Here is a 14788-nt window from a genome sequence, read left to right on the forward strand (position 1 = left end):
TTCATACACATCGTGCCAGCTTCAGAGTTATAATGTATGTTGCTTTGTAGGTTATTATTTTTTTGGACAACCCATTCAAGACCACTGGGTTGAATTAATTGCCGTTAAGTGTCTTCCCCAAGGACAGGTTCGCCCACAATGGTAGCAGCGACGAGCCTTGAACCCATTACCTCTGGGTTAGAGGCAGGTTGGCTAACCATTTTGCTTCGGCCCCTGACATTAAAAATGTTACAAGAACAGTCTACACTTCTCAATACAGTATTTATCACATCAGGCTTCTGTTGCTGTTAGCATCGTGAGAGCTTTTGTGCTCCGGACTTCTGGGCATCTAGGACATCATATAGTACTGTTTTTATTATAGCAGTTACCTCTCCTAGTAAGTCATAACAGTAGTTGAGAAAATTTTCCGCACATTAATTTATTGTTTAACTGGTGTTGTATGAAGCATGATACAAAAGACAGAAAAAAGGTGAAAAAAAGTTCAGGAAAAAGAATGGCACAAATGATATTAAAAAATGTAGTGGCAAAAAATTTCAAAACATTTATACAAAAATAATAGAAAGGACTAAGGAGTTATTACTTTTAGTGCACAGTAACAGACCAGAATGTAAAAGTATTGTCACATATGATTGCACTAAAATTTAGTTTTGTTAATTATAGCAAATTTGTTTGATAAAAACACTGATTATATAATTTCAATATTTAATATATGACATGATTAAAAGAGTAAGACTTGTGTGATGCAAAAAAATCTAAACAAAGCAACAAAATATAAACATTTGAATAAAAGATTTCATTTACATGCTACTCTCAGTGTGATCAGATTGCCTTCCTCTGCCATCCATTCTGTATGTACGAACTGTGCTTCGGTTTTCTTCTGGCAACACTGATCTAGGATTGTGAACTTCAACTTGGTGTTGGTTTGTATTGCGTGCTCGCTGCTCAACGGTTGCCACATTCTGTTCGTTCTGCTGAATGTCAGATCTGTTGGATTCCGGTGTGTCTTGGAACACAGGACTCTCAGATTCAGTAAGTGTGATGACTATATATGGAGAACAAGATTCAATATCAAGCCAGCTACACAACCAGCCATAGAAGCCTTTCTCAAAACTCCCAACTTCACTTTTCCAATCTTCGAATGAACACCTGTTAGAATAATAGTCGATATAGTCATGAATTATGAAGTTGATTACTTTACAAGCACTTCCAGTTTAACCAATTTGCACAAAGTGCTCTTTGGCGACGGTGTACCGTGTACTCATAAAATACCCGTAAAAGTTTTGACTTATCTGCACATTGTAAACCTGTCATTCAAAAATGTAAAACGTCATAACATAAATGCAATGACTAATTAAATCATGCTTTGTCTGCTGGTCAAGCATTTATAAGTTTAAAAACTATGTCATATAGATTAGGTTATGCGATTTACCACTTTTAATATGCAGACTGATATACACTTCTCAAGATACTTATAAATAACTTACGTCAACTGAGCGAACGCTGCATAAAATGAGATTGAAGTGGTGAAGACCATTATGAGACCGGGGAAAAACAGAACCAGCAATGGACACAGAGTGATACGGTGACATAATGTCCGTTCGTCATAGAAATAAGAGAAGATGTTGTACCATGTGAGAAGTCCGAAGTAAAAACACACAAAGAACGAACCAATGAAGATGAAAGGCCAACACAATATCCCAAGCAAGATAATGTGGGGACCTAAATTAATATATAAACAGAAAATTGGTAAAACAAACTTTTTGGAACAAACAGAGAACATCGAAACATGCCATATTATTACTATACTACCACGCATTATTATAGAAAGCATTTACAATGTAAGATCATTAGGCTCATCTCGATAGGCTGATTAAAGAAAATTTTAGCAGAAGGTAAAAAATTACTTATTAGATAGAAAACAATTGCTGTAATATGTCATTTAGTTGACACGCTCCGGACTGTACATTTTGGGATTCAATTATGTTTTGCAAAATATTTATTTTATGCCTATTCCACCTGCATCAATTCCACATCTGCATCCGTCACCTACAGGCTCATCCACATCACGTGCATCACGATTTGGTGAGTTAAGATGATCACGTGATAAGCTCATCTGCATGAGTTCATGATCCGTGAGATCAAGTTCGACGTCTACAGATTCTCCTCGCTTTTTACCTGGAAATACAGACTTTAAAACTGTGTGAACTTTCACTCTTAAGAAAAGCAAAAAGATTATTTTTTGAACAAAAGTTTGAGCAAAATCAATGTAAAGACATGATTATAGCAACCTAATAATCATATATTGAATGAATGAAATTTATTTATTCTCTTAGGCCACAATACAAAGAACGGGAAAGTTTACAAAGGCGAAAAGGTAGTAGTGGTAAAACAGTTGTTAATACCTCTTAATGCTGAAAAAATAAAAAAAATAAATAACATTTAATTACTTCCATACCTCTGGTAATAGTTCCCGTCATAGTAACATGTCTAGTTGGTTTTGCAGAACCTGCTTTCCGCCAAGTGCTTGTCCAATCTTTCCACTGCCCTTCATTCACTGCAATGATGTCACTACCATTACGATTGTCAGTTGGAAGGTGGTCGCTTTCCGAGCCACTGGGTTGAATACTTCGACCGTTCATGGTTTATTCAATAACTTCAGAACATTACGCCTAACTTTGATTTTAATGCAATAGTTTATGTTAGATAACTTTGTAAAACAACGTTATACAGAGTGTAAGCAGTAAAATAAGTCTGTAATAAAAGAAATAGAAAGCCGTAATAAGTATAAATAACAAAACACCATTTATGAGACAAATTATCAGAAATGGCGTGAGCCACAAATTCCAAAGTCTAGCTATATTTTCACTTTCACCTAACTTCATACGTACACTACACAAAGATATTCAACTGGCATGTATACACCATGCTCTCTACCCCCACCCAACGAGTAACTACCATACATTTGCGATATTACAGAAATCACAGGGTAGGCAAATTAACGTATCGAGTCGTAGCAATACTCTACTGATCTACGTTTCTTGAGGTACCATTCGTTTACCGATATAAAGTAGTTTTGCAGATGATGACGTACGACCAGTTTCCTATGTGTAAGTCCCGAAATGACCCAACTTCCTGACGTCGTATGCTGCATGCGTCGGTTGAAATCCAAGTTTCTCGTAACTGCTCCTGGCGCCTGTAATAATTAAAAAGGCGCGCGGCGACGTACGCTGTTTCAGCTTTTAACGCAGCTATTCCCACGGTTTACTCTGGCGTTTGGAAGCAAGCACAGAATTTGTGGCAGACTATAGACTACCTGTAGTCAGTTCATAGAGTTAAAGATCACCTGTTTTATTTCTAGACTTCGAAGGATTTTCACTTTAAGCGTGTATATCTTCGCATTATAGCTGTTTCTTGAAACTGAGGTATGATAATAAATGTGTAAATCAGTTTGATGAACGAAAAAGGATTACACCACAAGTTGCTACATGAATGTTTTCTTGGAAAAACTTTAGAGACAAGGCCATGGAATTGTACGGGAATTGATATTTGGTAAGCGATATAGCTGTCATTTTAAATTTTGTATTGTTTATATATTTATATAGCACGCTAATTAATGTTAGTGCTTTTCGCCATGTGACTACATGAATCGCAAAATATGTGTCTTGTGGTGGTTAAGTGGACCGTGTTTTAAGTGGTTATACGTATATACGTTTGTCGATTATTTACACAAAAAACAGTTATTCACACAAAAAAACAGGTTCTCTGTGTTTTAAAAGCCGAAAGGACGTATGTGTGCAATAGTGTGGAGTAACATTTGCCTGCTTGGTGATAATAGTTACCTCTTACATAAAATTCGTTACATTTCGTTTTATTAGTTTTTTTCGTGAAAAGAAATAAAAGTACATGGACTAAACCATAGCTAAGTAAATAGCTTAATTATTGAACGAATGTCGCTCATTTATCCTTGCGTCGCGGTATAACTCTAGGTGTTACAACTCAGGTTTCTTATTTCATACACATTCATGTTCATCATGAGTTGCCACGTATTGCTTCTTTGCATGTGTTGTTTTTTGTTTTGTTTTATTGCGTGGCCGACAACTGGAACTACACATTAGTGACTCTTGGATTTGGCCTGCAGTAGTATAACTAGTATTATTTTGTGTTCTATAATGTATATATATAGCTCATATAACCAATAGACCGGCTGATCTGTATTCGTTTAGCAGTGGTAAAATGTGACAGCATATATGAAATTAGAAAGTCTGTTTTATAGTTATATACGGTGTACTGTACATATATAATACTACAGAAAGTTTTTAGTTGTATATATCTCTATTGTGTATGCAATGCTTGTACCGGTTTATTTACGTAGCCTGTATACAAATCAGGTTCCTATAGAAGGGTTTACAGATATCATGTAACCTCCATATATATAGCCTATTATATATTAATTTCGTATAGGCTACTGCATTTCTAAAACATGGCTGATATATAGAGAGTACCGTGGGGGGAGATGAGACACCTTTATCACATGATATTCAAAGATTCTGACCGTGTTTCAAACGATTACTAACAACGGTCTATGGAAGTCGTGACGATACGGTTTTATAATTCATTAAATGTTCTTTGTTTATAACCAAATAAGATAAGGTGAAAAGGTGTCCAATCTCCCCCCACCCTTACTATATATAGTTCGTACATGTGTGGTTTATTGCCAGGTATAATCTAACTGCTGGGGTATAAATTTTTTCCCCCCCTATAAACAATATAAAGAGGGTGTATTCGAACACTGTGTATATACACTCAATAAACTAAAAGTAAAAAAACCCAAGAATAAATAAACTGAATTACCGGTATTAAACATATTTAAAAACATAAATAAACGAGTGTAACTTGCTTTTATCCTCGCATGGCCGGAAAACAACAGTCGTCATAACATGGGTGTTCTGTTTCGCACACCTTCTCCTGCCAGCTTACGAGTTACCAAGTATATTACTTTGTTGGTGACTTTGTCTTCTGTATGTTCCGAAGACATGTTTTTTTTTTTTTTTTTTCCCCTGATAAACTTTGAGAGTCAGCGCTTGTTGCGTTTGTTGATGCTTGAACAGTATTTTCTGTTCCCCCTTTTTTTTTTATATCACAATTTTGTACCATTCTGCCCGACGTTGCTCTCATGAATTCTAGAAGACGATGTCTCTCTAGAGTCTATCCTTGGAGAGTTGGAGAGGCTTTTTAGTTGTAAGACAGGGCTGTCTTTGCTTAAGTGAAATATGGACGGGATTGAAGGTCGTTTCGTGTCGGTTGTTAGAGTTATGCATGACTGGGCACGATTGCGTTTTTTGTGGCTTTCAGTATCAGAGAAAAATTTCGTTAACAAGGCGCGGGAAAATAACCTTTTCGCAACCTGTGCGAATTCCCGGTTTCTTAAACTGTAGATGATGCAGTTCCATAGGCTGTTGGTGAGAAGAATAATAATTGTGACGTACTCCACTGAAAAGTAAAACTTAGAAGCGGTAGGATCCAGGAGTTGGGGCAGAGAGAAATAAATATTTGCAACGAAAAGTGGAATCAGCAGAACTATAGCGGCTGGGACTAAACTGATTGAAAAAGCTAGAACCATGGCGGAAAGAGTCTTAAGAAGTCTGTTCTCTATTTCATCTGTAGCATTTTTATGTCTTCGGGTTATCTTTCGTCTAATTTTGTAGTGGTTCCGAGATATGCAAAACGTAGCAACTGTTGTGCCCCAGACCAGAACTACAGGAATAATAAACGAAACAGAATACAGAATCAACGCGTGTCGTCCGCCAAATGACACCAGGATAGATGCTACTAAACCGTAACGCATTCCAGGTATGATAAAGGGCATTATTCCGAACAAGACCGCGAAAAACCACAGAGCTGTCACGGCGTATTTTGAGAAAGTAGTGGCGTTTCCTTTATGAAAGTTAAATGGAAAAGCAACTGCCCAAAGCCGATCTACGCTTGCCAGCATTAAGGTATAGACCGAGACGAGTAACGAAATCGTGGTAATAAAACCAACAAAGTTCATATAACTCTTCGGGAAATTTGTGGCAAAACTTTGACCAACGTTTCTCACCGCTACTGTTGTAAGCTTAAGTTCTGAAACACTGCTGTAGTTCCATGCGAGACTAGCATTATAACCTTGCACTTCAGTTGTTTTCCCAATCACTGGACTTTGCATAAATAGTTTACTAGTGCTGACTAAACAAGTTGGAAAGATTAGAATTCCAACCAAAAGATCAGCGACTGCAAGTGATAATTTATAATGTGCTTGACTGTTACGTAGCGGCTGGTGGTTCGTCAAGACGAAGAGAACGGTTAGATTTGCGATGGTTACCGCAACAGCGAGCATTGCCACTACCACCATAGCTATGATAATGTTCGCCCGACAACTGTAAAACAAGCAAAGAATGTTTATACAGCAGTTATAAACTTAAACCAAATTGATATAAGAAAACATCTAGTTTAATTACGCAATAACATACATATAGGGTGGTGGGGTGAAGATGGGACACCTTTTCATTCAATTTTCTTGTCCCATTTAGTAGTAAACAGAAAACATGCAAGGAAATATAAAACCGTGCCCTCGCGACTCCCAAAGATCGTTGTTCATTGTTTAAAACACGATCAAGATATTTGAATATTATGTGCTAGAGGTGTCACGTCTCTGAAGCCAAAAAGGTTATGGCAAATACTTGGCCAATATGTTCGAACCCCAAGGTAATGAATGCCACGTTACATGTGTAATACACTTCATATTGCCTTACCTGGCCGGCATACACTTCCACGCTGTCAAATCGTGCTTAAGAATTGTATTAATATCATAACCACAGTGTGCCATGTCACAGAAGGGGATCATAACCTCCGATATCTCTACGTAGTCATTATAAGTCGTTTGCTCATACAAAGCAACTTGTGCACAAGGATCGTCGAGATTTGTAATTGCTTGGTTTGCGGTTAGTTGTTTCCATTCGTCCATACTGCTCATGTTGGTGGTATTCGCTATTTCTCCGCTTGGAGATAAGTTACCTTTGCATTTTTGCAGCAGTTCGGTTTGGTTGCAAAATCTTGCGTAGACTAATTCAGCGAACCGGGTAAAAGCCATTGTTCGATTGTTGCACTGTACTTCAAACTGCGGACAGTTCCAACTTTGTAAATTTTCCAAGAATCTGGTGAGAAACGCTTTACCGCTCGCCCAATTAAGCGTATACGACTTCACTGCCTCTTTGCAACATTCTAATTCCCGGCTTCTATTACCTACAGTTAACCCAGGAGCGTATATGCACGGTACTTTTACTTGCAGCTCTTTACTTTGTGTCGATAATGCGGTAATTCCTTCCATAAAGCAAAAGTTAATTATAACCAATTGAAGCAATATCAGATTCATGCTTCTCTGGTAACTCCCACCGGAATAACTTTGCTTATATATAGCCTCACTGCTGGGGAGAAAACATATAATAACACCGTTCAAGTCAAAGATAACAGCGAAGGTAATTAATCTGTATCCGCCCAACGTATTAAATGTAGCAAACCATAGTCTGTAATATTTGATTCGTCTATCCGCCTAAATACTGCTGTAACTTTCACAGCTCGCATAAAAAAACAAGTCTCGCGCGAAATGTTTAAACAACCTACGAGAGTTCTAACATAAATAACCCCGCCTGCGGGCATCCTGAAGTTATCAAATAATTACGGAATTTTTCGGTGTTCACATACGATGCGGTGCCATGATACTACCGTATCTTTCTCTGTGAAAAGATAATGATCTGAATATAAATCGTTGACCCTTATTTCTCGTGCAATTGTTGTTAAATTGCTATTATGAGTGCGTGCTTACATTTATCATTTATCATGTATACTGGCCAAAAGAAATGTCTTCATTCTACTAATTATGAACGGAAATGATGTCACAAAATTTAACAATACGATACTTTCACAACATTTAATACAAATATTTCCAGTTACGCAATATTGCTTTAACCGTTTAAATTTAGTCACGATTTAAATAGGCATTTAACACAGTGTCACGATTCATAAAGTCTAAAAATGTCCGTTTCAATGTAGAATATTTATGTTCACATACGTTATGAATGAATGTAACTTGTTTTATCCTAGTGTGGCCGGAAAGCCACGGTAGTTATAATACGTTTTTTTGTTCCGTACACCTCGTGTCAGCTTATACAAGGTACATATAGGCCTATTTATAGTTACACTGTATAATCGATAGAGGCGCGACTTGTGGTATTTGTGATATCAAGTTTGTTTGTTGTACTTTGTAAAGAGGTTCTGCGAGTCTCGTCCGTATCTGTCATTTGGTGACGACCACTTCCTTGCTCATGACTCTTGCTGCTGCTAGATGAAAACGTCCGCCTGATGGCGCGGCTGAGACGCGGAGCGCATTTGGCCAACCCAACTTTAGTTGCGAGTCTATTAAACATATTGCCGGTTGCTAATCTAAAGTCTTTGTTTCTTCCACTGTAAATGAAAAAGTTCCACACACTGTTGCACACCAATATTAAGAGGGCGGTGAACTCAGCAGACGAATATGCTTGTGAATTGAACAGGTTAAGATTTTCCGGATCTCTCGTATTTAAGCCGGAAATGAAGAAGGAAGCGACAATTACGATTAGAACTGGCAGCAAGCTAAGTGTAAACACACCGACCATCAAACCAAGTGTTCGCGCTAAACGATACTCGGTGCTCGGTATTTGACTTCGCATAGTTCCCGTCATCATTGATCTCGCGGTTTTTGAGTGGCTTCGGGTAAGGACCAAGGTTGAGATTGAGGTTATCCAAATCACCAGCAACGGGAGACTGAAAACGACGATGTAAACGTACAATGCTGACAATCCGTATACAGAAATTAGCGTAGATGCGACTAGGCCATAGTTTAAAGTATCAATGAAGAACGGCAAGCAGCTGATGATAATGGTGAAACCCCACATGCAAGTTGTTGCTCTTACCGCCTGTTTCTTTGCAGTGTCCCTTGAATATTTTAACGGTTTTCTCACAACGGCCAACCTGTCGAAACCAGCTAATAGAAGCGTGTACACTGAAACTGTCAAAGATAAGAAAGTGAAAAACCCGATTGCGTTTCTGTAACTTGGTGGCAACTTATTATCAAGGTAGCCCCCCGGCAAGTGAGGAACTGAGTCGTATCTATCACTCGAATTCGAAACGTTCATTTGAATACGTTGTGTATAAGCTGCTCCCATGGTTTCTTGTTTCACCGAGAATAGAAAAATAGTTATTGCAAAGCTCGGAATAACTATAGCCCCAACAACCACGTCCGATGAGGCAAGTGACATTTTGTAGATTCCCTGGCTGTTTCGCAACTTATCGTTGAGCAAGAATACGAACACGACGGTCAGGTTGACACAAAAAGTTACGAGTGCTAAAACGCCACATATCGCCATCAAAGCAAACGTTTTGGATTTGCAACTGTAAACAAAAAGTGATTTTTTAGCCAAAGTATAATTGGATAATAAATAAGTTTTAATATATAGTAGGGTGGGGAAAATGGGGGACAACTTTTCATTCAGATTTCTTGCCCAACAACTCCGGTGACTGTCCCGTTCCCCCCACCACATATATTATGTATCAAAATCTTATCATTTTCTTTACCTACCCGCTTGCCATACAAAACCAAATAGATAGCGGATTTTTGTTCAAGTTTTCAGCGTCGAATCCACACCATGTTAAACCACAAAACGGAGCAAATGCGTTCTTCATCTCATGGTAGTATCCGTACTTTCCACGTTCCTGCACTGCGGCGTCGTACAAAGCAACTTGGATGCAGGGATCGTATAACTCCTCGTTGGTAAGGGAAAGAGTTCTTAGATCACGGAGGAGCTCATTCCAGTTCGAAATGTTCGTTCCTCTGGCGGAGGACGCAAGAAAAAGAGTGGAAAAACATTGCGACTCGAACTTGCTTCTGTTGCAGGATCTATCATAATGTAGAGATGAAAACGTGGTGAAAGCGTAAACTCGTTGCTCGCATTCTTCCTTGAAGAACGTGCAGTTGAGATCCTCGATTATTGAGAGATATTCCGAAATATAGTTCCCCCCACTTGACCACGCAGCCGTGTAGTTTTTATGAATTATCTCACAAGTTTCCAATCGTAGCGATTCATTGCGTCTTATATCTAAAATTAGAAACGTATGTTGTAATTATAGCTTGCAGTTATGAAGCTTTTTGGCATATATTACCCACAGTTCCATTACTTTAACGCGTTGATTAAACCATATACTATATTAACCTATATACGTACGACCTAAAGTAAATTTGTCGTTGCACCATTATAGTAGGGTAGGGGGGAGACGGGACAGCCTTTTTTATTTTCTCGTCCCATTTGATAGTAAACAAAGAACACTCAGAGAAATATAAAACCATATAAAAAGGTTTCACGCCTTCCCCCACCGTACTATATAAGGGCAAACTATAAAATATACAACCTTAATAAATCTTACCGTCAATTTTATCCACCAAACTGTAAATGGTCATATATTCTCCAAGGCCTTGAACTTGCAGGGTTGTAAACTGAATTAAAACTAACGCCAGTGCAATTATTCGATGCATGGTGACCTGGATTCCGCAGTCTATAAACTAATCTTTGTCAGTAACGAAATTTCTCTGCAAATGGTCAGCGAGAAAATGTCAAACAGACGAGTTAGACATCACATCACGTTTGTTTGTCTCTCCGTCTCACAGTTTCCTACACTGACCTGGGCTTTCTGACGTCATCTGTGCTCTAAGATGTTTATAGATATAAAATAATTCAGGTCTCGTATGGATGAGTCATGCTTACTGAAACGGTTTATGAACACAAACCAGCAGCGTACGGGTTGCCCAATCAGACAGTTGTTTTTGCCAATTAATAACCCCAGACAATGTAAACAACCCACTCACTGCACAAGTTTTCAAACTTTATATAATTCTGACCTCGTTCATTCAGACAGAGGCATTTACAATGGGGTAAGCCACTTTTGGTTGAGCTGTCATAAATCTTTTATGTGACATGCCGGGCGTTCGTCTTGCGACAATGAAATAGTGGTGCTGAGGTGTTTGAATGAATCAACCTGGTTTGATAAAGTTTTTAAGTTACAATCAGGTCAGCCATTTGTTGGCGCAGACGCAGTTACCTCGAGCCTATATGACGTAGTAAATTTCGACCTCGCAAATAGGTCACATGCTAATAAAGACGTGTGCATTAATATTCCCACTAAGCTTCATACAAAGACAAACTTTGATATTCTAAATTTCCGTTTACTTTTTTCTCACTGCAGTTGAGTTTGTATCGGGAAACTACGTTGATCTGATTGCTTATTTTGATAAAAAAATTTACCGATGAAATGACGTAACATCATTTCCTTTTGAACCAATTTTCCTAAATTGAACGCATAGTAACCCCAAATGATGACTTGACTCAAATCTCAGAGACGTGTTTACAACTTTGGTGACGTAGTTTAAACGTTATACCGATGTTCGGATTTTCATGACGAATTTATGTGGTTTTGCTTGTACTCAATTCGCTCTGGGTTTTTATTATGGGTTTTGTTCGTCGTGTACAAAAACGTGCAAAAAAACGTGAGGCATGAAATTCCACGCGGACATTTTATTTCTTGAATATATTTGCGCTGTGCGAGTTGCAAGAAATAAACACACACACGCATATATATATATATAATATTATTCACAAATCACAAATGCACACAAATGATTAATAAAATCAATTAAAACTATACCTACGAAATTCAATTGTACAGTAAAGGAGAAAATCAAATCGAATTCCGCATGAGGTATTCTTTATTAAAAATAAAGAAAATTTACAGTTCATTCGGGTCATAGTTTGCTAGTCACTGGTGCGGACATCACGGATGAGTTGTCTAATTGAACAGTTGAAAAGTTTTTCTTCCCGTTGGATGGTGTTGCTGTGTCTGTCTGTTGAGAACTTGGTTGCTTGGATGTTTCTGAAGTAATGTTTCGGCGTTCCGCTTTCGGTGTCCAGCTCCTTGATGTAACTGAAATTTTTGCCGGCAGGTGAAATCTCTTTGTAAGAGAGCCGTACATGTTTTTGTTAGCCATGCGGAAATCGTCGTTTCTTCCGTTGTAGATAAAGAAGTTCCACAGACTGTTGCACACTAGAATAACAGCAGAGACAAACTCGAATGAGTTGTGGATTGAAAAATCGTGGATTCTGAACGACGAAATTCGTTGGGGATAAATTTGTACCAAAAACAGCGAAGCTAAGATCACACATATCACTGGTAACAAGCTAAGCGTGAACACACCGACCATAATTCCTAAAGTTCTTGCCATTCGTATTTCTGTTCGAGAGCTTAAAGTCTTGTTTTTAGAAGCGACAAGTTTTCGTGTTCGATTGTTGTGCCTCACAGTCATTACAAATGTCGAGATTGACAAAACCCACATGACGATTAAAGGAAAAGCAAGTGCAACGACGTAGAAGTACAAACTGGCAGTTCCACTTGTCGAAATTAAAGTTGAGGCAACGAGACCATACCTGAGAGAAGGTCCGATAAAAAGTGGAAGAATACCCAAAATGATGCTTAAAACCCATAAAATAACAGTTGCTCTGATTGCCAATAATTTCGCTCCGTCCTTTGAGTAAGCGAGCGGTTTTCTTACGATTGAAAACCGATCAAAACTCGCCACCATAAGTGAGTAAATGGAAATGATGAAAGACGTAGTTGTGAAAAATCCGATGGCGTTCAGGTAACTTTTATTGAACATTTCGTAAGCTCCTGGCAGATGGGGAACTTCGTCGAATCGCAAGCCTGCTGTTGTTAAATTGGTAACGTTGTATTCTGAACCCATACCTTCATTAGTGTGCAACTGCATGGATAAGCTGATTGGAAACGACGGAAGAACTATTGCACCAACTAGAAAATCAGCGCATGCGAGAGATATCTTGTAAACACCTTGGCTGTTACGTAACTTCTCATTGATCACAAACACGAGAATAACTGAAAGATTTGCAACCACGATTGCAACAGCTAGAATTGAACAGATTACCATAGTGATAATGATGTTCACTTTGCATCTGCAAAAGTGGAAATAGTAAATATATGACATTCACGATTCTTTGCTATAAGAAACTGTTTCACACGATCAATCATTATATGTATATATACAAGGGTTATAATTCAAAAACGTTGAGTATTTGGATATTTTGACGCATACCATTTATTCTGAATAACGATTTTAAACGAAAGCTATTCGGTATTATGCCCCATTGTTATCAGTAAAACTAGCATAACTCACATGTGAGGCAAACAGTTCCATGCTTTTATTGGATTCCTGTTTATATTCTCGGCGTCCCTTCCACACCAGGATATTTGACAAAATGGCAACAGGAGTCGCTTGCTTTCGTGATAGTAGCCGTATTTCCCTCTCTCCAACACAACCGCATCGTACAGAGCAACTTGTATGCAGGGATCTTGTAACTCTGCATCGCTAAGTTGATAAGTTTTTAGAGCACGAAGGAGATTATTCCATTTCTGCGAGCTGTTTCTTCCTCTGACAGAAGAGACGGCCACGAGAGATGAAAAACATTGGGTTTCGAATACGGATCTGTTACAAGCTCGGTCGTATGTGGTTTTAGTAAACTGGTTGAAGTCATAAGGTCGTTTTAAACATTCCAGGCTAAATTGGGCGTGGCATAACCACTCTTCTAAGAACGAGAGATATTCGGTCAAGTATTTCCCCCCGCTTGAATTGTACCAAAACTTTCTGAAGTCTTTTATGAACATCGAACATGTTTTGTTTCTCTCCGTTTCATTAAAGTTGTTAACTGCAACAGATCAAAATGGCATACATTTAATCATTTCAATAGACCAGTACACAGAACACACAATTACAATGTCGAAGAAATGCCTACCGTTTTTCTCCAAGGTATAATGCAGAAACTGCTGTCCAGCGACTACTGCAGTGTTGATGCTTTCTACGTCGCGGAAACTGACAAACATACACGCACTTAAAAGTAAAACTCCTAACTTTGTCATCTTAATGCCAGTTTGATTTTGTTGCAAATGCAAAACTGTATGATAAAAGAACAACCCTTGTGAAAGTAATTATACTATAAGATAAACAGCTCACATATAGTCAAGCTACATATATGAGTCACACATCGGCATCAGACCTGCAATTTCGTGCTAGCAATATTCATAACTTTTCCGGAAATACAAATAACGTTTTTTTTAAAACATCTTTAACGTGTCTTAATTTTAGTGTGGACTTTTATATCAGATAAAGTCAAACAAACTCGTACTTTACCTAACAATTTACAAGTCACTCTACCCTTTAATTTAGCCCGCGGCAGGATCATTAAGTTTCAAAACAATTTTATAAACTTTAGTCCATTTATATTAAACTATTACTTACGTCAATATTAAAATTGAGTTTAATTTTATGCTCGTGATTTTCTGAGCAATATAAATGCGCAACGTAGTTTCTTTTTGTAAAGAATTGAAGTTATTCGGTGTATATAAGCCTATACATATTTCTATGTTTTTGTTTGGTAAATATTTATACAGGTATCAGTGCTACATGTATAATGAGTTATGAAGTATAGTTCCATAGATATTTGTTTAGATATCTATGACAACAATATAAAATTCCCGCCTAGGCGCCTACAGAGCCATAGAAATACCGCCTATAGGTGTTTATACGACTCTGAGCGCCTCTTTCCCGCCTAGGTGTTTATACGACTCTGAGCGCCTATTGTCTCTATTTATGCTATTTCTATGT

General features: G+C 38.0%; 4 protein-coding genes across 5 annotated transcripts; all 4 read right to left on the reverse strand.

The window, feature by feature from the left end:
- Positions 1–402: 402 nt before the first annotated feature.
- Positions 403–2774, reverse strand: LOC100175513 (transmembrane protein 169-like). 2 transcript variants are annotated; one of them, XM_018817383.2, is made up of 4 exons: positions 2456–2774; positions 2017–2175; positions 1485–1500; positions 403–1146 (listed from the first exon to the last, which is right to left on the reverse strand). In XM_018817383.2, exons 1-4 carry the CDS (start codon positions 2637–2639, stop codon positions 798–800), a joined length of 708 nt encoding a protein of 235 aa, XP_018672928.1. In that variant the 5' UTR covers positions 2640–2774; the 3' UTR covers positions 403–797. The 2 variants fall into 2 exon arrangements, with proteins under 2 accessions (XP_018672928.1, XP_002131717.1); XM_002131681.5 differs by having other exon boundaries at positions 1485–1719; positions 2456–2772.
- Positions 2775–4978: 2204 nt separating this feature from the next.
- LOC108951012 lies at positions 4979–7789 on the reverse strand. Its single transcript, XM_018817377.2, has 2 exons — positions 6789–7789; positions 4979–6413 (listed from the first exon to the last, which is right to left on the reverse strand). The coding sequence occupies exons 1-2, from the start codon at positions 7406–7408 to the stop codon at positions 5138–5140; spliced, it is 1896 nt and encodes a 631-aa protein (XP_018672922.2). The 5' UTR covers positions 7409–7789; the 3' UTR covers positions 4979–5137.
- A 147-nt stretch (positions 7790–7936) lies between these two features.
- LOC108951013 lies at positions 7937–11105 on the reverse strand. The gene is made up of 3 exons (XM_018817379.2): positions 10492–11105; positions 9650–10166; positions 7937–9462 (listed from the first exon to the last, which is right to left on the reverse strand). The coding sequence occupies exons 1-3, from the start codon at positions 10598–10600 to the stop codon at positions 8229–8231; spliced, it is 1860 nt and encodes a 619-aa protein (XP_018672924.2). The 5' UTR covers positions 10601–11105; the 3' UTR covers positions 7937–8228.
- A 535-nt stretch (positions 11106–11640) lies between these two features.
- LOC100177887 (octopamine receptor beta-2R-like) lies at positions 11641–14085 on the reverse strand. Its single transcript, XM_002131789.4, has 3 exons — positions 13920–14085; positions 13304–13832; positions 11641–13082 (listed from the first exon to the last, which is right to left on the reverse strand). The coding sequence occupies exons 1-3, from the start codon at positions 14041–14043 to the stop codon at positions 11864–11866; spliced, it is 1872 nt and encodes a 623-aa protein (XP_002131825.2). The 5' UTR covers positions 14044–14085; the 3' UTR covers positions 11641–11863.
- Between the last annotated feature and the right edge of the window lie 703 nt (positions 14086–14788).

This window comes from Ciona intestinalis, chromosome 2 (genome assembly GCF_000224145.3).
Source record: "Ciona intestinalis chromosome 2, KH, whole genome shotgun sequence".
In the NCBI taxonomy this organism is placed as follows: domain Eukaryota; kingdom Metazoa; phylum Chordata; class Ascidiacea; order Phlebobranchia; family Cionidae; genus Ciona; species Ciona intestinalis.